At 46.7% G+C, this 21,822-nt stretch overlaps 5 protein-coding genes and 1 non-coding gene across 6 annotated transcripts; 4 read left to right on the top strand and 2 right to left on the bottom strand.

The window, feature by feature from the left end:
* Nucleotides 1-549: 549 nt before the first annotated feature.
* On the bottom strand, nt 550-640 carry BKA55DRAFT_t198. The gene has a single exon. It is a non-coding gene; the product is annotated as a tRNA-Glu (tRNA).
* Nucleotides 641-5,003: 4,363 nt separating this feature from the next.
* Nucleotides 5,004-6,207, top strand: BKA55DRAFT_692026 (uncharacterized protein; the record flags this gene model as incomplete). The annotated part of the gene is made up of 3 exons (XM_046199712.1): nt 5,004-5,295; nt 5,341-5,705; nt 5,761-6,207. 3 exons carry the CDS (start codon nt 5,004-5,006, stop codon nt 6,205-6,207), a joined length of 1,104 nt encoding a protein of 367 aa, XP_046047437.1.
* Nucleotides 6,208-7,239: 1,032 nt separating this feature from the next.
* On the bottom strand, nt 7,240-8,645 carry BKA55DRAFT_704028 (uncharacterized protein; the record flags this gene model as incomplete). Its single annotated transcript, XM_046200634.1, has 3 exons — nt 7,240-7,980; nt 8,033-8,573; nt 8,628-8,645. The coding sequence occupies 3 exons, from the start codon at nt 8,643-8,645 to the stop codon at nt 7,370-7,372; spliced, it is 1,170 nt and encodes a 389-aa protein (XP_046047436.1). The 3' UTR covers nt 7,240-7,369.
* A 757-nt stretch (nt 8,646-9,402) lies between these two features.
* BKA55DRAFT_692024 (uncharacterized protein) lies at nt 9,403-10,215 on the top strand (the record flags this gene model as incomplete). Its single annotated transcript, XM_046199711.1, has 2 exons — nt 9,403-9,520; nt 9,569-10,215. The coding sequence occupies 2 exons, from the start codon at nt 9,403-9,405 to the stop codon at nt 10,213-10,215; spliced, it is 765 nt and encodes a 254-aa protein (XP_046047435.1).
* A 1,152-nt stretch (nt 10,216-11,367) lies between these two features.
* On the top strand, nt 11,368-12,127 carry BKA55DRAFT_573368 (uncharacterized protein). The gene has a single exon (XM_046193204.1). It carries the CDS (start codon nt 11,561-11,563, stop codon nt 11,777-11,779), a length of 219 nt encoding a protein of 72 aa, XP_046047434.1. The 5' UTR covers nt 11,368-11,560; the 3' UTR covers nt 11,780-12,127.
* Nucleotides 12,128-18,103: 5,976 nt separating this feature from the next.
* Nucleotides 18,104-19,522, top strand: BKA55DRAFT_595392 (uncharacterized protein; the record flags this gene model as incomplete). Its single annotated transcript, XM_046195798.1, has 1 exon — nt 18,104-19,522. One exon carries the CDS (start codon nt 18,104-18,106, stop codon nt 19,520-19,522), a length of 1,419 nt encoding a protein of 472 aa, XP_046047433.1.
* Nucleotides 19,523-21,822: the final 2,300 nt, after the last annotated feature.

Here is a 21,822-nt window from a genome sequence, read left to right as displayed (position 1 = left end):
TTATCATGCCTCCCTGGGAGTGACGACTTGTCACTCCGGAAGCAGAAGGTTTCAATTATCACTCGAGGTGTTGAACTAATTGTATGAATGATGAAGGTCGAGCTGGTTGACTTGAGGCGGGAAAATGTCGGCAACCTGGCATCATCGCTACCCTGTACTTCCAGTTCTCTTTCTTGTAGGACATTACTCCCAGTCACGAGAGAAATATCATAATTTTGGTACTTTACATGACTTGACGGGTCCTTCAAGCTCTCTCATAAAGGATTATACCTACTACGTATTTATATTGTAAAAGCCCAAGCTGCTGTGTCACGGAGGCAAAGCAATTGTTGAATCACACCAAACAATTGCAAGCCAACACCGCAAAGACACATAAAGATTATAATTAATCCACGGCTCTAAAATATCAACAGACCCACCACGTTTTCGACATCGCGAGTGCCTCGGCAACATCACGACGACTGCGACTCAGGGTGTCGCAATCAAAGGAGAACACCAAAAAAGCAATAAATAAAAAACGAAAAAAATTAATTCTGAAGGCAAAAGAATCTCCGGTGCGGGGAGTCGAACCCCGCTCGCCGCGGATTTTATTGCATTGCAATTGAAAACGCGGAATGATAAACCGATACACCACACCGGATGTGATTTGTTGAAGGGGTAGCTCACACTTTAGTATATAAGCATAGGTCTAGCTGTTGTTAGTGCTAGCCCTATACACCTAAACCTCATCGAACTAACTCTACAGAATTAATAGAAAAGTGTGTAGATGGGATATTTAATTCTTCGAGAGATGCTTATTATAAGAGAGATATCCTTTATTAATATTATTAATTATAAAAGGTAATCTTTATATTTATATTCTCCCCCTTATATCTAATTAAGGATACCTAAAGTACGTAAATAACAACATCTAATTCTACGTAGTAGTCCTTATTTACTTAATATTCTTTTAAACCAAACTTTAAGAAATTATAAGTTTATTTGTTAGCTTGATCTTAGGCAATTGCTTATAGAGGTCACTGGAGCGAGGTGTTAGGGACGTGGGAGAATCTTAACTTATAGAAACCTTTAAAGGAAAATATTATAGCAAAATAACCAAAAAGTGCGGTTAAACAACACAAGCTTCATTGTATATTTGGAGACATAGTTATGTGAAAGCGCGGCCTACTAGACGTATTAATCAGTTTACTTCTCTAACTTCGCCTGTCAACTGAGCATAGAGCCATTGAAGAAAGGAGTAAACTAAGCAACCATTCTGTAAAATGAAATCACTGATGTACCATGAGGTCTAGCATCACCTCATATATCCCAAATATGCCTTCCGACCATCCCTGTTCGAAGTTTGTGTAGCGAAGTTCGTTCGGCAACCTCTTCTCGGAGGGCCATCAACTCAACAGCGTTCACGACATCGGCGAGCAAGTCTTCAGTTTATTGATCACTAAAGAGTGAAGTGAGTAAATCACATTTTATTTTGATCATAGAATGTCTTGTAAAGCTTCTGCTATAGGCCTGGTGATTACTTCAGTACGGAGAAGCAAACCATGTAGGCGTGCACAATGCCACCAAGCACCGAGAAAGGGCAGCGTCGTGCAAGATTTCATTGATAGTTCGTGTAAATAAGAAAAAAGAACATCTATGCGCTTTGAGTACATACCGAGTCTACAGCTGTGCGGAAACCAGTGTTCCAAAAGGCTTCTGGCATTGTTCGACCCGAGTTACAACCAGACTGGAAGCAATGTTGTAGCCACATCACTGCGATTGCCAGTCATCGATGATATTAGACGAGAAAAACAGAGAGCTAGATAAAATATAGTCACAGCAAGATGAGATAATGTACCAGGTTATTCCGGAATCATAAAGTTCACAACAATGAAGATGACGCCTAAGTTCTATCTCTGGCGAAGACGACAGACTTGAACTGGGGCCACTCCTTTCTTGAGCTACTCTCCTCTCGCCCGCAGCATTTCATGACTGATTCAGCTTTCGCTAAACCTGTTAGTAATATTTTGCGACAGTCTCGCAAGCAACGATCCAAAGAGGCAGGTGAATGCACTTGTGTTGGGCCATGCCTTGGTCAAATTCAGAGATCGACATGATTGATTCAGAATGCTGGAAATGATTCATCTTGAAGTTAATGAGACGTAACAGGTCAAGTATAGGGGCAGGATTAGTCTTTCCCCTGCTTCCCTTTCGTCACAAGGAAGAATATGTCCGCCGGGTGAAGGGAACTCTTAACGCTTGAAGTAGGACAGCCTCGAGAAGTTAGAGATTTTATGTCAAATCAGCTAAGTTGGAATAGGAGTTGATCGACAATTGAGTGAGACGGGAGATCAGCTAGAACAGCGGTAGAAAGACTTGGCTTTGACTTCTGCTGCATGATGTTACCCTGATGTTGTAGCGACATGCACATTTCGGGGGAACAACCAACCGAACCACCCCAGTAATGGCTAAAGTGTCCCAAGCTTCACCTGAGTTTGGCTGAGCTGTCTCACGTCCAGAACGCCATTCCACGTGGTGGCTTAATCATGCGGGTTTAAGTAGTTGAGGGGGAATAACGCCTCCTCTGATGGTGTGCAATATTCAGACGAACTAACTTAGTACTGCAACACAATTCCCGGCAAGAATACTAGTGCACCCGTGAGGCAATATCGTATGACTTTACGCAACTATCCTTTTTATAGCACGGTAATGGGAATGGTACGGGTCTAACGACAACGATAGATTCTTGAGGCGTTTGTCTTTAAGCAACGGAAGACAAGACCTGGTTGTCATGCTGCATTTGAGGCATCGAGATGGCTTCAAGCTGAAGGATCATTGAATCATGGATGATGTGCTCGGACTTTCATTATATTCTTCCGTCCGGCCTTATTTGTGATGAACTGACAGCGAAAGTCTGACACTGGTCTAGATGACTCGTTCCAAGGATGTATCAACTGTTTTGAGCCCAACTTATACATCAGGCTGTAAGCCAGCTCGCCCTGCAAGGCTTAAGGATTCGTCTGGTATGTCGGACTAAACTGTTCCGTTCGATGAAGAGGAAGTGGTTTCAGGTTCTACGCCTTTGACATGATTAAGTTATGGCTTGTCTGACAGACTGTTGTTCCACGTGGGAATGCCTTGCGGCTACTGTCGGACAAGGTCGAGGCTGATGGTATTTTCGTATATTCTGCTAAAGACCAAAGTAACCAGAGGCCCTACCGGAGGTTTGCAGCCGCATACTTGATCTTGTTGCCCAGGGGGTGGCAAATCTGGATGATAGTTGTGATTCTCCGGAGCATTTTGTGTGCTTCCTCAACACAGCTCTTCGTAATGAGTAATCTCGCCCTCGAAGCAATTTCGACGATCGACAAAATTCCCAACGGGATTCTTATCTTGCTACAAGGCTTGTCAACTCCAGGCTCGCTTCCGACTGGAGATAGCCACGAAGCGCAATCTGGCCCCTGGTTCTAGTTCCGCACGGTCGTGAAGCTAGACGCAATAACCAACGAAGCTAAACCCGTAGGACGAGATGCTCCTCGCTTTTCACGCCGAAGATCATATATTTTTGGCCGATGTTGCCCTAGTTTCTAGGAGAACAACGGCGACCCGGGACGTTTGTGAAATATTCTATTGAATAGTATGGGCGCTTGCAAGACGGGCCGTCTGGATGATATCGACCTATTCTCTTGTGATGCTTCTAGTGTCGGAACTTTTGGGCTATGATTCATGAATGGTAGCGTAATTGAATAATTAAAGAATCTTCAAGACTACCAGCGGCAAGTCCCATGTATTACGGGCAAAACATATCCCTAAGCATACCAGCCCAAATCTGCGCCAAGGGTCTGCCTGTCTCGAAACAACAGACAAAGATTCATGACAATAGAGTTTAGGGGATCCGGGGACTCATGGTTCCGGGAACTATTGTCGATTCTGGAGAAAGCCAGGTTAACGTTCTCTCCTCACCTTACCCCTGTCTCTTGAACCAGGTCGTTGGGTCACTTGCAATGGCTTTCGAGTCACTGAGACAAGAAAATGTGATAGAAGCACAGAATTGCAACCCAAAAGCCAAAGCGGGATGTGAGCCATTCTTCCGCAAATTGTGGATCCCCAACAACTAGCTAAAGCGATTTTAGTTGTCGATCTCAGCCCTGTTCAAGTCCTGACTCGTGCACTAGATCCTACATAAGCAACTAACATCGCAATCTTATCCGGACGTACGGAAGTTTTATATACGACCAATGTTCAGTTCAGGATACGACTTTGCTGAAACTGAATCTGGAGACGAGAAAAAAGCAGATCGACATTTCATGGAGAAATGGAAATTACGGGGATGTTCCCCGGACTTGATGCATGTAAGTAAGTAATATCTCGTGGGCCGAAAAAAGCAATGAAAGGAAAAGCCTATCAACAGCCAAAATCCATAACATCTTCATCGTCCGGACTAGACGCTCCAAGGCCCTGTATTCTAGACGCGCCCCGGAATTTACTACAATTCTGACAAATTAGCTTACAGAAGCTTTTGTGGCTTTCTGCGGTCCAGTTTCAGCGGCCACTCAACGCCACTGGAGCCCTCGTGTCTAGCGCATCATCACTCATGGAACAAGACCTGGAGATAGGGAGTCAGTAGGGATTATGCCTGTTAATTGTACCAATGCACCGGATGCAAATTCCGCCACTGCAGATTCATCCAGTGACTAGCTTAGTGTGCCCAGTATCTGTATGTACGACTCGGATCACCGCCTTCCACCAGCTTTTCTGAGGCCCCAGGGTTCTTCCCTTGTACCCGGCAAGCCTAGACCAGCATTGGATGCACAACTAACTCCTGCTGAGAATTGAATCTTGTTCTAGTGGATATCATCAGGCTATAAACTACTGCGTCCCTCGCATACAGGTCATTTCTCATGTTGTGTTGTGTTTCATATCGACTTGTACAGTTGCCGTTATCTGGGGTAACTTGATTTCACCCTCTTCTTACGAACCAACCAACACCGGCGAGATAAAGTCATTCTCGATCTATTGCCACTATGGCGACCGAAAATGGCTTCCTCGTCCCTCCCAACTTCAAGGAGGAGCCTCCTTCTGACGACGACATGAATTTTGCTTCGATTATCTGGGGTTTATCCTTGGGCGTCACCATCTTCAACTGCGGAAAAGCCATGCGTCAAACTCAGGCAGCAATCAGAAGGCGAAATCGATTAACTCTCTATATCATGTTTATCTGGCTCGAGGTCTGCTCTAGCACAGTTCTTGGAATAATGGTCTGGTTGTATCTCCGTGGGATTATACATCCGAGCTTTCAATATTACTTCTTTATCAGTATGTCACTCCGACCTTTACACTCCTCATGTACTAATCTTTTAGTCGTCTTTTGGTCGATACAGGTTCAATGTCTGATTCAAATTATCATCAACCGAGTCAGTCTACTTATGGTTGTCCGTCGAAATGGAACTGTACTCAAGTGGACTTGCTTTGGCATCCTCTTGGCAATCAACATTAGCGTTTTCTGTGTTTGGATTCCAGCACGTCTTCAAATTAGTGAGAAGTACATACATGTCAACGAAATTTGGGACCGTATGGAAAAGGTCCTCTTCGCCATTATGGATGCAGCCCTCAACTTTTATTTCATTTGGGTTGTTAAGCAGCGTTTGGTGGCAAACGGTCTTCAAAAGTATACCCGTTTATACCACATGAATATGTTCCTCGTCGCAATCTCGATTGCCTTGGACGTAAGTCGCAGTTCTTCAAACTCGGATTTGCCAACTTATACTGACTTTGCTCAAGATCCTCCTCATTGGAATGATGTCTTTACCAAACAGCTTCGTCTACGTCCAGTTCCACCCTCTTGTTTATCTCTGCAAACTTCACATCGAGATGAACATGGCAGACCTTATTGGCAAGGTTGTCCGAGCCGGCAACAACCAAGTCGATGGAACACACGATTACAGCTCTCGCTCTCGAACGACTGTCAAAACTGGTACTCGACCTGCTGGAGCCGGTCGATTCGGAGGCGGTCTCACACGAACACATATCGAACTTGGCGAAGAAGATGAGATTGAACTCAAGCACCGCGAGAACCTCGAGGGAATTAAGAAGACTATTGTTACAGAGGTCATTCGATCACCAAACAGTGAAGATGACGAAATCATGGAACATCACGAGAGAGCAGTCAGCGAGGCGAGCTCTACGAACGCTCGTCATGAGCCTTATAGTATTGAACATGCGAAATAAGCGATTTAACCACTGGATACTGGGAACTTAACATATATATATATATAATTAGAGAGAGAGCTTCATCCTCTGTGTACCAACGATAGAATATAACGCAATTAATGGGACCTCGCAGATGCACCGTGAAAACTCTTCAAGACTAATGATGTACGACTTTCTTATGACAGCGAGAAAGCAGGGCCAGTCCCTGTTGAAGGATTTCAGCTGGCCCCGTCTATCTGCAGGTCCCTTTGAGGATCTCATGCAGTCCCCGCAAAGCCCTGACAAGGATGGATGGGCGAAGGGGATGCAACGCCACCAGATCAGGGGGTTTTCTGGGGTAACGAAGCCATTTTCCGCGTCTGGCGCCTGGAGCTGACATGTTCCCATTGTCCGATTGTGACTGTGCAAGGATTAGCTTGCATGGGGTTTGATACGAGTGCCAACTCGTCCTCATTTTTGAAACTGCACGACTCATACCCCATCTCTCAACGTTGTGCTACCAACAGCCTCACATGCCAAAGACTTGGTCTCTCTATTATAGATCTTTTTCTCGGTCCCGGGTTCCTGTTGCCTGGCTCTTTCCGGCAATAAGACTTCTTGGGAGAAACCGTTTCTAAGCCCATCGACTAGTACCGCGCTTGCGTATCTTAGTTCCGTTTGCGGACAATGGGATGAACGATCCTTCAAAGAGGTATGGTCACGACGCTATCCAGAGATGGCATTTACTAAGCAAGTTGGGATGATTAAAAGTTGGGGTAAGTTATTGATTGTAATAAGCAAATGCTTTGCAGTCCACAATCTCGGTCTTGTCACCGTTCCCCGGACTCAAAATGTGAGAGCTCAGACATGAGGCAGTGGCTTTCTTTAGCAGACGCCACCGTCGTTAATAACGCCCTGCAGGGTTCCAGAACTCAGAGCCTTCGATTCCTGCGGGTTGTTGGTCTCTTGTCACCCAATTCCTCTCGATACCCTGTCAAATAATAGTACATACATTGCTCGGCTTCTGTGATTCCATAGAGGCACCTTTATGCATCAGGTTTCCATGTCCACACATCAAATACATAAGTCACTTCACCTGTGATATCCTCCCGTGATTTGATAACCTACCTCCTCTGCATATTAGATATCAGGAGAAAATTTCAAAATTTTGAGATCACGCCGACTGCCTTGACCAAAACACTCAGAGTGACAAGATGAACTGCTCCAGGTTGATGACCCTGGCCTCAACTTCATCCAGATCCTTCCGATCAATACGCGCAAGTTCGATCTCTGCTCGTATCTCAGCAACTTGTTTCCCAATATCAACCAATGTCTTTCGATTTTTCGTGAACTGTCCAATCATCTCGGTGTGCATGTTTTGGATCCGCTTCATCATCTCGATGTGCATCTTACGCATTTCATCAGAAACGCCCCGTTTCGCTTCGGTTGTCGCACTGGTGACGAGATCCTTCAACTCGAGGAACTGCTTGCCTGAAAGTGCAGTCTGGGCAGAGTCGTTCTCAGCAGAAGATTCGTCACTAGCCAAGGATTCAACATCTGCTTCGTACACAGCGCCAGGGCTGGCGCATAGCTTTGGGATGTTGGACCTATAAGTAGATGCATCCACTGGCGCATTGTTGGACCTTGACTTCAGAAACTCGCTGTAAGAAGCACTGTGAGGTCCTCCAAGAACCATGCCTCGCATTTTCGACTCGACCTCCTTGAAACGTCGAGCGAGAGGCTTGTCAGGGTCAGCGGAGCGGAGCTGGTCCAGGCGAGGCTCGAACTTAGGGATTTCGGATACTGTATTAGCTAACAGGAAGTTAGTATACAAGAAACCAATGGCTGTGAGGGTATGTCTCACTGAGGGTGTAGTCCTCCTCTTTGAGGGAGAAGTCGCTAGGGTTGATCTTATCATCTTCCTCAAGCATTTTCTTCGCAAAGCAAGGAGTCACAACCTTGAGCTCGAGTTTCTTGGCGGTGTGCTCCTTGGGAGCAATGCTGGCAGCGTTGTGAACAGGACCGGTGAAGCCACTGAGATCTATACCTGGATACTTTTCCATGAGGGCAAGTCTGAGAGTTGGGAGTTTCTGATCAGGGTATATGCACCGGAGGATAACCCAGAGCCCAAACGTGATATCGTTTTTGTAGAGTTTGTGTTTGCTAGGGACCCTTCGATTTGTAGGGTTAGTTCGCACCTCAGGGAGGAGGCGATAGATATGCATTTTGTCTTGAGGGCTCCATCCTGAGGCGTACGTCTCCCAAGCCTGCTTGAGTCGCCTGAGACTTGCCTGGTCTTCAGGCTCTTGCGACAGCCAAAGCGAAGTCAAGTTTGGGAATTCCAAGTCAGTGACATTTTCGCCTGTGGAAGAGGAAACAGTCTCTTGAGTTCTCTGCTTCTCGACCTTGCGATAAAGTTAGTAGGAGCCCGTAGATGAGTGCGGCTGTATGTATCGTACCTGCTTGGTTGATTCCATTGTTGCCTGTGGACAACAGTTAGCTGAGAGGTCGAGGAAGTTACAACACTTCGGAAATTTTTGAGGCGACAAGTGTCCTGATCAAAACGTAAGATGATGGAGGAGAAGAAATCTTGAAAACCAGTCTCGTATTTCTTTGTTTTGCTGTTGCAGTGACGCGTCTGTGTTTGCTCTCTTGCCTCAAGTCAAGGTGCGCAGTGCTTGTCACTTGGCAAATGCTTTTCCACCAGAAATCAAATAGAAATGAATTTCTGATCACGCAGACTTGACAACCTAGCATTTAAGACTAAGGTAACCCTCCGACCTAGGTAGGCTTAACTTGTACCCTGGTATATGAACAACTATGGGATACTCGGTGTCTTCCTTGCGCCCTCAAGCTGGCCATGTAGCATCTCATCGCACCGTATCTCACTCGATTGCATATTCTACTCCTCTTCGGATCAAACAAAGTTGTCATGTGTCTGATGTGACTTAGCTACAAGAGCTGCTCTTGGTCATTCGTCATGGAATTGACCTACTTGAGTGTTATTGCCTAACATAAGGTAGTAACATCTGGTGTTCCCAGATGATAGGAAGCTTCTACGAACAGGATTCTCCTTCTCTGCGTATGTAATGAGATTAAAATTAGGTAAAGTAAAAAAGCAACCGCAATTCCCGCATCTTGAGATTTCTCTCCTTCTCCTCTCAACGCAAAACAAGGCCATCTCTTTATTATTCACAGGTCTATCTCAATTCTTTGGTATAAGCATTGTTCAATATGGCTCCAAGCAAAGAATCAAAAAAGCCTGAAAAGATTTATCTTGTAATGTCCGATGCAAAACAGCGCAAAGGGCGTGGGAAAGTAAGAAAGCCCTTGCCTGATGCGCCGCGCTCAAGTCAATACATTCGATTTGCAACTAGGTATCCAATCTAATCTCCGATAGAGCCTTCAGAGCCTCGACCAGCATCAACATCGTCATCCGGAATTACGGAAGTGGAAGGAAAGAAGAACATTGACTCTCCTTCTGCCACCGATTCGCCTCCGAGACGTTCCCCTCGCCTCACAAGGAGCCCAGAAGACGATCCTAGTCCTTCGGACTACGTACAAAATGATCAAACTAATGGACCTCAGAGACTCCCCCCCTGCACTACCAAGAGTCCGGAGGACGATCCTAAACCTTCTGATTCTGTCGAAAACAACCAGACTTTTGAACGTCGCGAACAAGCCCAGGCTCCACCCCGTACAAATCCGACCCTGCCCGGTCAGCCTTCAGCTCTACCTTTCCAAGCTGCTGCGATACCATTTACGCCTCCGACAATACCATTTCAGGCTATAGCGGTGCAATTTCAACCTCCGACTATACTCTATGGGATCCCGCCTGCGCCTCCATACCCAGCTGCGCCAAATCGGCATCTCAACCCAAGCGAAGTGTCTGCTGCTCAAAATAGCATATCACAGCTCCAGGACAATGAAAGATTGAAAGGTATGCTGGAGTCGTTCCAGGCTGCAGCTCGCTCTATCCAATGGAACGCTGAGCAACTAGATCGGATGATTGCTTCAGTATTAGGATCGTTACCTCAACCCGAGTAGAAGCTTGATTAGAAACCAGTGATAGGGAGCAACAGTTTTACTATACGAAATAGCTCATCTGTAGCTTAAAAAAGACTATCAATGGTGTAGTGACTCCCAGACTGCTGCTGCTGATGTGGGCAAAACATATTTGAAGCGTTCTGGGGTTGATGGGTGAAAGTTGCTAGATGAATATATTTATCTAAATATTTTAGTTTCCTCGAGCAACAGAGCTTCGCCTCATCCTTTTCTCACCAACGTGAAGGATTGGCTAGTCCAACACAGTTTTACAGCCGCAGTATTGTTTCTCTTCAACTTGTACTTGTTATCCCTATTTCGCTTTGGCTATCTCGTAAGCCCTTGAAGCTGCCCCGACGTAACCATTGTCTCTTTTGTAGTTGTGGAAACTCCATGACGCGTGAATACCGGACTACTAAAGAGGTTGCCTGGTGCTCGTGAAGGGCCAGCCAATACAGCTAGCCCACCCAGTAGCTAACTTGGCTAAATGACTCAAGCAAACGAAGGAAAAGAGATATGATCAATGTATGTAGTTCAGGGTCTTGTAATAAAGTACGACTACATGATCCAAAGTTTATGAGTATTTTGTCACATCATTATAAACCTCAAGGCTCAGGTTTAACTCATCCAATACGCAAGTATTACTCTTCGTTTTCCTTAGCCCTCGGAGCCTGGCTAGGCCACAACGGATAGACTATACTTTCACAGCCCTTCTTCTCTTGCAGTAACGTTTCTCCAAATCCCCAAGTCAACTCCAATTCAAACTTGCACCCCCATCACGGCAACCTTCTCCTAGCGTTCGGCCCGTCCACCGGTCAAGTCCGATTTTGACGATCTCGATACCCCCGAGACCTTCTAGAAACGGCCTACCCCCCAACTCAGAAAGGTTCTCTCACAAGCAAAAATAGCACATTCTGGGTTGAGGCGTAGAATGATCTGGCGGATATGACGTTTGGGGTAGAAAAAGATCGAAGATGTGTTACCCACTTGCCTTGTATGGAAGCGATTTGCTGCTCTGTGCATTATTGCCGGAGCTTAGTCCGGCGCTTTGCTGGGGGTCTTGGCTTGGCGTGGCCTTTTTTCTTCAAGGCTTGAAAATTTGTTAAACACCATCGTGAACGGATGAGGCCGTTGTCGGAGAGGGAGGTTCTCACTTTGACTCATTCAATTCACTAGCTTTGTATCGTGATCCTCATGCGCCAAAGATGCGCCAATATGGCTTCAACCTATCAATGTCATTTGTGCGGCCTGATCTGGTAATCCCTTATCACCCAAGTCTCGTTATCATTCCCCAGCATGGGAACTTATCTCTTGACCCCGGAATCCCCAGAGTTTGAGTCTCGGTAGAATGGTCAGAGATAAGGCTAATGCTCTTCAAATCCGGGCAGCCCTTCAATTGGGCCGTACACTTGCCTTATCTCTCTGGCTGCTGAATGCCCTACATACATGTCTTGCATATAGTTTATTTGGATGTGAGACCATTTCTGGGATACAAATGACAGGCAATGCATTGAACAGCGAGACAGAGGTTGGTCACATGATCGGAGTTCTGCTTCATGCGCCGTAGAGACAACTACATGCTTGTTTTCGTTTGAGCACCATCTAATCCAGAGCTTGTTGATAGACTCAGGAGGTCATTGGCATACACGAATGCAAGTGATTGAATTGATTCAGGACACCAGCAGCCATAAAACATGACATGTGGAATCTTGTTGGACGCCCAGAAAGATGTGGCTTTCGGAGAACAAACCAACGTTATTCCCGGACAGGCGATGTCCAAGTGCAAGAGATCAAGGGACCAGTGGCATCAGGACTGCATTGAAACCAGCAGATGTCCATTGAAGTGAATTCCCATTGCTAAACTGGCATCACGGCTAAGGTTAAGCACCCTCTGTAGCATTGTAAATGGAAAAGTCATATGTGTTCTCATATCATCTTGTCGGCTAAGCTAGACATTGAAATGTGAAGTGTTGTTATATGACAAGTCTGTTCGTGATGGCACGTTTCTCTTGAGTGTCCCAAAAAAACAGTCGATTGATGCACGGACGTGGCCGGTCGAAGATTTTAGGCACATGACGCACAGGCAACTGGCATCCAGAGAGGTCACTGTCGGCATAGAAACAACCCTGGGTGTACGTGTAATTGCAAGGATACGGTTCCAGGTACCGTAAGCACTGTGTGAGAACAGAGAGGCTTCAAGCTCGCCAGATGGCATGGCTGATGAGAAGGACAAGTGAGAGCACCTCGCAAGGCAGACAAGTTTCAGCCAACTGTCTCGAGGCGTGGGCATCACGGAGTTGTGTTCCGCACATTAAATCATTATCGGATACCGTACCGACAACCTGTAGCTATTTGCCGTCAACGGAGGGAGAGCTCAGACCAACGCGGAAAAGACAAAATTTTGGTAGGTGACGATCGATCTGGGTGTAAGTTCATGCAATTTGAGCCTCATTGACTGATAGGCGTCGATCGCTCACCGTTGCAGCATTTGGTTGTAACCGTGCTGAAGCCAAGCTCAAGCTTTATTGCAATTATCTCATCAAAACATTTGCCGTGGAGCCGAAGAGCCCAACTTATTATCATAGTTGATGCCAGATGGGTCTTTGTTGAAGGCTATTGCATGTTTGCGACTCTGCTAACTCAGACCGCTTCGACGTATTGGTTTCAGGAGTCGTGATGCTAGGTACGGAAGACTCCTTGCATTTTCGTTTGTCGGAATGAGACGCTTCACATCGGAACGCTGAGAGAACAAGACGGGCCGCTAGATCGCCGCGAAGTGGAATTGTCCTTGTCAAGGGAGTTCCGAATCCACCTGAAGTCTCAACTCGTCTTGTGATACTCCAGGCCCCATTGTAAAGGAGGATCCAATGGTATAATTATAGCGTAAATTTGCACCTTGTTCCAATGCGGCTCAAAACTGGCCCGCGCGTTTGTCTGTGCAAATGAAGGAAAATTTTCTAGAGGTGTGTAATTAATAAGACGGTCGTGCACGAAGCTTCCACCACGTAAATGTTTATTCCCAGCTGAATTCAAGGGTCGCCAAGAAACGATCTTGGACAGTTTTCCATGATGCGATGGTCCATCGAAAATGGTGCAAGTAATGGCGAATATTTCTGGTTAACCACGAAATTGTTTTCACCTGAAAAATGCTAGAAGCCAGCCATTGAGAAATGAGGACCAGCGGCAAATTCTAGAAGCTGAGGTCTGGAAGCACGTTGCGCTGGTTTGATCCGTGATTGCACCATCATGACGGCCCCCTTCCCGAGATGGCGACCTACCAAGGTCACTGACAGGGCTGAGGAGTGAACGCGCAAGGACTTCCCACGATGGGCACGGGCTGCGAATTGAATGTTGGCTTGTTGTTCAGGGGGGCTCCAACTTTTAGGTAATGGCTGAGGTACTGTATGGCTGGAGACTGATGCATGATCTTCAGGAACGGGCAATGCGTTATATGTTTGTACCCTGGCACAGAAGCGAAGCTCCTTGAATCGAATCAATTTTTAGTCAAGAGCCGCATCATCTGAGATGAGGCTCTCCTGCTTTCTGTCTCGGCCGGAGATTTTGGTGGTGTGCACAGTGGTACTTGGTGATCTCGTGTTAGACAAGAACGTGGCATGAAGACGAGTTAACGAATCAATAGTGACCTCTTGCGTAAGTGAGAGAGCTTGTGTGTGTGTGGGACTTCAACTTGTGGCGATTTACAGTACCAAAATTGATGCCAAGATGGTGTTGCTGCTCCACTTTCAACTACACGAGCTGATGAGGGCATCTAGAATCAATCCCTTGAGAGTTCCGTAAATATTCGATTTTGAAGGCGGGGAGCCTTTTGGCGCTCCCTCGGGGTAGGGAGTAGCCGCGGCTAACAAGCGGGCGTCGGAAGCTTTGTTATGCGTCTATGCATCAGATTCGGGAGTTGATGTTGAAGAATAGAGTTCAGCAAGTTGAGATAGGATCCCCTGAACTCGGTTTACACGGCAATTGCATTGTTGTGATTTCGTTTCGTTTCATTTCTGAGTTGACACGACATGACTACGATCTCGATTTCGAGTATTTCGATATTGACACAGTGGCTGACGCAAGTTACCTCAACATGATGAAGTCAATGTATATGCTCTCGATGTATCGAGATAGGTCCGTATAAACCATGTATCAGACCGAGCAACGTAGTTCAACCACGTGTATCGACCAAGACCAGTCACTGATGCTGATACAGTCGTCAATTATGGAACGTTTCTCACCGGGTAACGGTGACATCCAGGAAGGTGAATCCTACCCTGCAATGGTGAGAAAAGCTCATTTTCAGGAACTCTGATGATGGGTCAAAATTGCTTCACGATGCCACAATAGATGGTTTGTTTTGGGAGGGGGGTGTGATCTGATTCACCCTAAGGTACCAAGCCAATTGGGCGTCCTGGTGGACAAGATCCAAGGAAATCTGTTTCTGATGCTTGACTCATCTCCAATAAAAAGCTTGGTCTCTTTTCCAGATCGAAGTTTTGTATCAAGAAACAACAGCCCAAGTTGGCTTAGTTTTGGGGACAAGGAGCAGATGGTCAGTTCTCTCAGAGATTTTCCCAGGATCCTAGGGTGTTGATGACACCGTTAAACCTGGAACTTCTTGGAAGGTGAACGGAAGGAATTTGCTTGATGGAAAGAATCCACAACAAGGTACGTATCCGTCACGTATAAGCTTTTCATTGGTCAACTTCCAGCCGCGGTCGCCTCTTGGCTTCTCTCACCTTAACATACGGTCAGTGACGTCCACTTGACTGTAAGAAAAAATCTTCATCTTGTGGAGACGTTTCCCCACTGTGTCTCTGCCGTTTTTTTGCAGTAGGAATAGCCCTTCAAGGGATGGCCCACACGGTGTGCATTGAAACTTCATGATATAATAACTGTAGCGTCCAATACGTAAATCTTTGATCAGAGACAGCCGCATACCGTTTTTTACTCAATGGATCGGACTTATTGTGGAACCAGCTCAGAAGAACTCGAACTCTTCTCCAAAATGTTCTCTTTTTCTCTCCTCTAGGCCTGGCTTTGTTCAGTGGGACCGGGACCGGAGATGGAAATCATCACACCTTACTTTACCTGTAACTAACGAGAGTGACAACACGAGGTTAGTGACTTTCATGGTTAATTGATGATGTCCACATGATTCATAATGCAAAAGTGAATGCAATTCTTTACCCCAATGCAGCTCCAATTTCATAGCCTACCGTTCAAGCATCTCCGAATTGCTCAGCCACGGAGGTAGAGTTTGATCAGATAAGCCATCATAAATTATTGCTACTGTACCGACTTCATCTACCGGTAGTTGCGAAGCTTAAACTGAGACGACTGAGGCTTGATCCCGTGCTGATCTCACTGAACTCTCAGGCATAAGTTAAGTAGGCAATGCATTCTCGTATGTTAATTTGCCCATTGCCGCTCGTTTCCGTTGGCCGACACTCGGAGTTGGCCCTACCAGGCCTCTCAGCCTATAATTGCCCTTTCTGGGCAACACAACTCACAGGGATTGGATGATGTGTTTCGTTAGGTTCGTTCTCTTCTCTTCTCTCTCTGGTAGCAGTGTCACCCACAGGGGTTCTTACTTGTAAAACAGCACCTGATGTTCCTCTCGACAGGGTATTCGAGCGCATACACCGCTTATAATAAAAGCTTCAGAGGATGTAATGTTTGCTGAAGTTGGCATCCACTTGAAATGTCCGAAGAGGGAATCAAAACATTAATTTTGGAGTAGGAAAAATTATCCGTTCCTGTTCCCGTCGGGTTGTATGACTCTATGGCGTACAATTTCCCCGAAGGCTCTCCGGAGAAGTCTAGCGCTGGAACTGGAAATTTACAGCGCTACGGTCCACTAACCGTCCTTCGACAATCCTTCCATCAGCGCTGTTGCTTAGCTGCACGTGGCCATGGTGCACTGTGCCTGCCACTCCCGAAGTTGGTAAATTCCCAGATTTCCGAGGATAGACCTCAACACCGAGGAAAGCACATCATCACGAAATAGCATCGACGAATTCCATCGTATTGATTGATATGCGGCAATGGCATAGTTTGGCATTGATAATCAACAAATTGCTTATCTGGGAAATAGCATCTGACGAGACGTATGCAGCCCAAGACAGGCTGGTGATGTGCTCTGCCGCGTCATGTGCCGCTGTATCGAATCATATTTTGCTGGGCTGATGCTGATTTCTGATGTTGCGGCTGGTTTTCTCGATCCTTTCCGTCAGTTGTTCCCGAGGAAAACTAACACTGACACTACCTAGGTTAGTGACATCAAGTCAACAGAGGGTCCCCCCTTGATCAACCCTGTGCGCCCTGTGGCTTACCGGGCCGGTCTTCGGCCTGCTACGCCGATTCTCACTGAGAACTCATGAGGCTAGTGTGCGTCTAGAAAAAAACAGACTCACTCGGAGACATGGCCCGTCTGATCTTCAGTGCACAGTAAAGAGCCTGCGGGTGCTTTGCCGAGACAGATCGGAGGAGGACATGCATGGGCAGAAGGAAACAATGGCTGGGTTGCTGCATGAAGTTACACTTCGTTCAACTAACACAGTTCACTAGGGCATACAGCAACACAGCACAGCAGAATTCCATTCCAGGACTCATCTGAAGAGATTTTTTGTAGCAAATTGTTCCTTTCAACTTTTCAGCGGCCACAACCGGTCAGCGTCGGTACGTGTCTTTGCAAAAGGACTCCATCGTCGTTTACTTGGTCTATTCCACCCATGGGGGAATAAACCTGGTCCAACGATCCACGATCGAACTTCGCAAGATCCAACATGTTCTTATTGACCCACTATGTCCTACGTTGCGCGACACTGTGTTGTATGTCCCTGATGGGCATCAGATCAGAAACGTTGGAGCATGCCAAGAGAGCATTAGCCTGGTGCGTACCGTTCGTGGAACATTCTCTTGGCCAACTGTAACGCCGCATTGCACCCATACGGACTGTGCCAGGATCTGTTGTAGACTGTGCTGATGCTGAATCCACCTTGCTGGTTGCACGCCCTTCGGCGGTCTCCAGGCCTCAGACCTACCCATAACCCACACGCCCAAAGGGGTTACAGGGCTTCCAGCGCGCGAGCAGAACTGGCAGAGTCAGGCGGGAGCCGCCTGTCAGTGCATATCCACCAAGGCGCCACTTAACAAGCTCGCCATAGCAGGGCAACTTTGGGCTATGACACATCGTTTCCCCAAGGGACGGAGCACGAGTCGAAGGCTCTGAGTTCAGATATTTAGTCTTGGTGATGCCCTCGATCTTTCCACTCGAAAAGGCTCTCCATATCTTCCCCAGAATCATCTTGATTTATCTTCAATTTCCCCAGACTTCCATCTACTATCCCGGGTTGACAACACTTGACTAAAGTTAGTCCCCAGATACATCGACTTACAAAAAGTTCACTTACACACGAACGAAACAACACAAGAATCAACTACAGGTACAATTGGTTATCTGAGAGACACTCGATACCAATTGATATCTCAGTCACTCGCTCTTCACAGAAGTTACGAGAAAAACGAAAACAAGTCTGCCACCACTTACTCGCGGCATCCACAGCTAGTAGCCGGCACTCAAAATCCTTGCACACCACCTCGGAACAGGTTTGAGTCGCTGCATCGTCATTACCGACTTCGCATTGACGCAGCTTGCAACATTTGTAAAGTCAGAAGACCTACTGCCCCTGGCTATCTCCCGCCGTATACACCCACATCATACGCCGGCGTCGACAATACTATTTCCGGTATTACATCACCCTGAAGAGTTTTTGCGAAAATTCGTTCACGCCGAGTGCTATTTTAGCCGCCAACCCCCACCATCCAAACCCGTATAATCAACCACAAAAGAGAGCGTCTTACAAAAGGATCGCTCACTACCGCCGCCATGCCCCACCGCGTGGCTAACTTCATCCGCACCTCTTCTGGCAACATTGCTCAGATCAAGAAGGTTGCTCGATCACGCACAAACAGCCCTTACACATCAGACGGCGAGGATCGACCTCAAATCCACGCTGTCAAGATGACCGAACTCGCAGATGCCGTTAAGAAGCATCACCGAATTTCTCTGCCTTTTGGCAAGTCCCACAAGGAACAGCCTTCAGATGTTTCTATTGACTGGAGCATCGAAAGTCCACCTGTGGTTTTCCACGGCAACACTGAAGAGAGCACTGGTGCTCTTATCACTGGACAGATGTTCCTGGATGTCAAGGAGGAGGTTGTCGAGGTTGGAAGCTTCGCAGCTTCTCTCAAGCTTCACATTTACCAGAAGAGGCCTTACCAGGGCCACTGCACAGATTGCCAGAACCAATACACTGAGCTCAAGAGCTGGCAGTTCCTCGCTCTGCCTACCACGCTTCGAAAGGGTCGTCACCCATTCCCTTTCTCTATTCTCCTGGATGGCCACCTCCCTGCTACCATGGACACTCCCCTCGTCGCCATCTCATATGAGTTCAAGGCTGACGCCTATGTCACCAAGAGCGTGCACTCAGCCAGTGGCTCTGTCACACCCGTGCGATTCGAGCGAACTGTCCCTGTTAAGCGATCTCTTCCCGAAAACGAAATCCCTCACCACTCTGTCCGCGTCTTCCCTCCTACCAACATCAAGGCCAGCGCTCACTACAACAACATCATTCACCCTACGGGAACCAACACTGTCAGTCTGCGACTTGACGGCCTTATGAGCCGTAACGATAAGGCTAAGACCATCGACTTCTGGCGACTGAAGAAGGTCACCTGGAGACTCGAGGAGACCATCAAGACCGTGGCCCCTGCTTGCGACCGACATGCTCCTGCAGTTGACGACGCCGAGAAGAAGAGTCTCCCCCGCAACGAGGTCCGCGTTCTGGGTGAGAAGCACCTCCACGATGGCTGGAAGTCTGACTTCACTGGCACCGATGGAAAGGTTGAGCTTGAATTTGACTACTTTGCCAATCAGTACAAGTCTCACACCAAGGAGCTCAAGTATGCCTGTGACACCAAGTCTGCTGAGGGCGTCGAGGTGACACATTCACTCCTCATCGAGCTTGTTGTTTCTCGAGAATACGCTCCAGAGGGTAAGCCTCAACTGGCTACCCAAACCGGCACCGGCCGCATCCTGCGAATGCATTACGGTGTTGTCATGACTGCTCATGCTGGCATGGGTGTCAGCTGGGATAACGAGGCTCCCCCGGTCTACCAAGACGTGCCTCCTAGCCCCCCTGCCTACCCTGCCGTTGAGTCCCCAGTTGAGTACGAGAGCCTGGAGCATCTCGATGCCCACCGACTCAGCAGTTTTTCCAACTCATCAGATGACGGTAGCCAATAGAGCTGCCACCTGGAAACTTACAACATTGTCATTTATTGCTTAATACTCGCATTTTTTCCCTTTGTTACCAACTGCATGAGACACGCGGCGATCCGATTTGCGAAAAGAAGATACCCCAGAAGCGTTGATAGGAAGACTCAGTAACTTCCACCTCTACATTATAAAGAAAGGGAATACAGAACACATGGGAAATGACTTTTGAAACGGAGTTTTTGGAGTACAAAAAGTTACAGTGGATTGGATATCAGGGACAGGAGAGCCCATGTGTTGTATAGCTATCAAAGCTTCTGTATCTAGTTATGAGAAGAAAGGCCGCTCAAAGAAGCAGGCTTGAAAACATTGAATAATTATGAACCATTTCAACTCTCAAGCTCGACGATATTCTCATGTGAATCATTGGTTACTTGGCAACGAGCCAGTTTCTGTTTTGCTCGTTGACTTGCACAGAGATTGTCGTATGTAGTCAACCGGATTCTCGGTCTAGAACAAGACAAGTGGTGTGAGCCAGATGCAGCCAAGAATGAGGCGTCCGGGGTTAGATAACCGAGGCACTCCTTTATAACCGGAAACAGAAGCAATCTTGAAGTCTGATAAGCAAAAACCTGGGGTTTGCGGGCGGACAACAGCCCGCAGTTAGCCATGATAGGTCAGGCAAGACGCCGGTGTCACAAGCAAAACTGGCACATACATTACACGGAACAATTGATATGTGAGCTTGAATCCGCAAGGCGGGGTGAATTCTCGCGTCGACCAAGAACATGCAGCGTTGATCGTCAAAAGTGGTGGTCAGTCTGGGATGCATGATGTATCACGCGACGTGTAGAGACAACAGGATTCCGCACACAAAATTGTGTCATTGGCGTACGGACTTGAACTCCCGGTATAACTTGCCAGAAGAGGGCGCAGCGGCTTGTTCAAAGTATTGCCCGGATGCAGCATCCGTTATGGCTTTGATCCGGTCTTGTTTCCGGTCTTGTGTGTCACATCCCATGTGAATTGATGGCGTACATATTTAGTGGATGGTGAAAGTTCAAGAATAGAAATTACAAGCTTGGTTAGATTAGCTACTTAGCTATCTGAGAAAATATGCTTGTTTGATGGGGCTTGTCTTGGCTGGCTTGGGAGTCGGAGAGAGCTTGGGAGGATATCTGCCGGTCTCGTGATCGGATGAGCTTGGAGTGCACGAAGAGCTACGTTTCGCACTTAGCTTTCAACATAAAGCGCTGGAAGGAGGATTTGCTCTCATCTCGCAGTCAACAACGGCTTTTGTGATGAACTATGCTTTTGTTAGGTAACTCGTTGTCTATTTTGTCTTGAAATGCTGGGATTATAGATATTCTCTTATTAAACAACCTTGGCTTGGGAAAGATATACCCTGACTGATAGTTAAACATCTATCAGAAAGCAAAGTTATATTCATTCGAAACTTGTGCTATTTATCAATTAAGAACTCTATCAGAGAGCACTTTCATGTTCATTTATCCGTTTCTAAAACGATTGCAAAGCGACTTGGAGCAGGAATTAGAGCCTGGTTTCTACAATTCTTAGGCAGTAGCCCATGTCGTCTAATAACGAGACATTAAATATAAACATCGAGAACCAGTAAAGATCAAAAGTTTATTTAGGCCGCAAACATAGAACATCAAGTCCCACCCTGTGAAATATCTTGGGCAGGAGATTTATATAGCTGGCTTACTCCCCAAGACATCGCCGAGCACGCGTCCACGGCTAATGCCCCCTCTACAATGGTAATATTTGCGACCAAGTTGTAAGTCTCTGTAATATCAGTACCTAGCCTGTTGTTTCTGTCATAAGATAGCCTACGTTTAGGATAGTTAACCTTATCAGGATAGAGAATTAGGGATAGCTTAGACGAGCCTCAAGATGTCTCTGAACTTTACGATCAAGCCATCTTCAGAAAATTATAAACTGGACTTCTGTAAACTGTAATAGACCAAGGCCTCCTTGTGAGTCTGAAGGATACTTGGAAAGAATATCCGGATTCATGAGATGATGATGATAATGCAAGGATAGAGGTCATCGATCATATCCTCAAAAGAGATATGAAGCTTACCAGGGCCAATAGTAAGCGGCCCATATGGTATAAGCTCAAGAGTCCAGGCAATATCATCTTCGCTACTTGAGTGGGATATTGAGTGCACAGTCTAGATCATACAAGAAAAAGACAGAATGCCAGCTAAGCAGTCTGGGCTGGTCTATGTCTCTACATAGGTATAAATTTTAAGCTTTATTATCTTAGTGAATTATGAGTATACTACCATAAACTAAGGAGTAACTTC

This window comes from Fusarium redolens (genome assembly GCF_020744475.1).
Source record: "Fusarium redolens strain MPI-CAGE-AT-0023 chromosome Unknown BKA55scaffold_11, whole genome shotgun sequence".
In the NCBI taxonomy this organism is placed as follows: Eukaryota; Fungi; Ascomycota; class Sordariomycetes; order Hypocreales; family Nectriaceae; genus Fusarium; species Fusarium redolens.
This window is presented reverse-complemented; position numbering and strand designations above follow the sequence as displayed.

Bases quoted from the DNA above. Each gene is read 5' to 3' on its own strand.
- BKA55DRAFT_573368 (XM_046193204.1), top strand. From the start codon at position 11,561: ATGGTCAGAGATAAGGCTAATGCTCTTCAAATCCGGGCAGCCCTTCAA.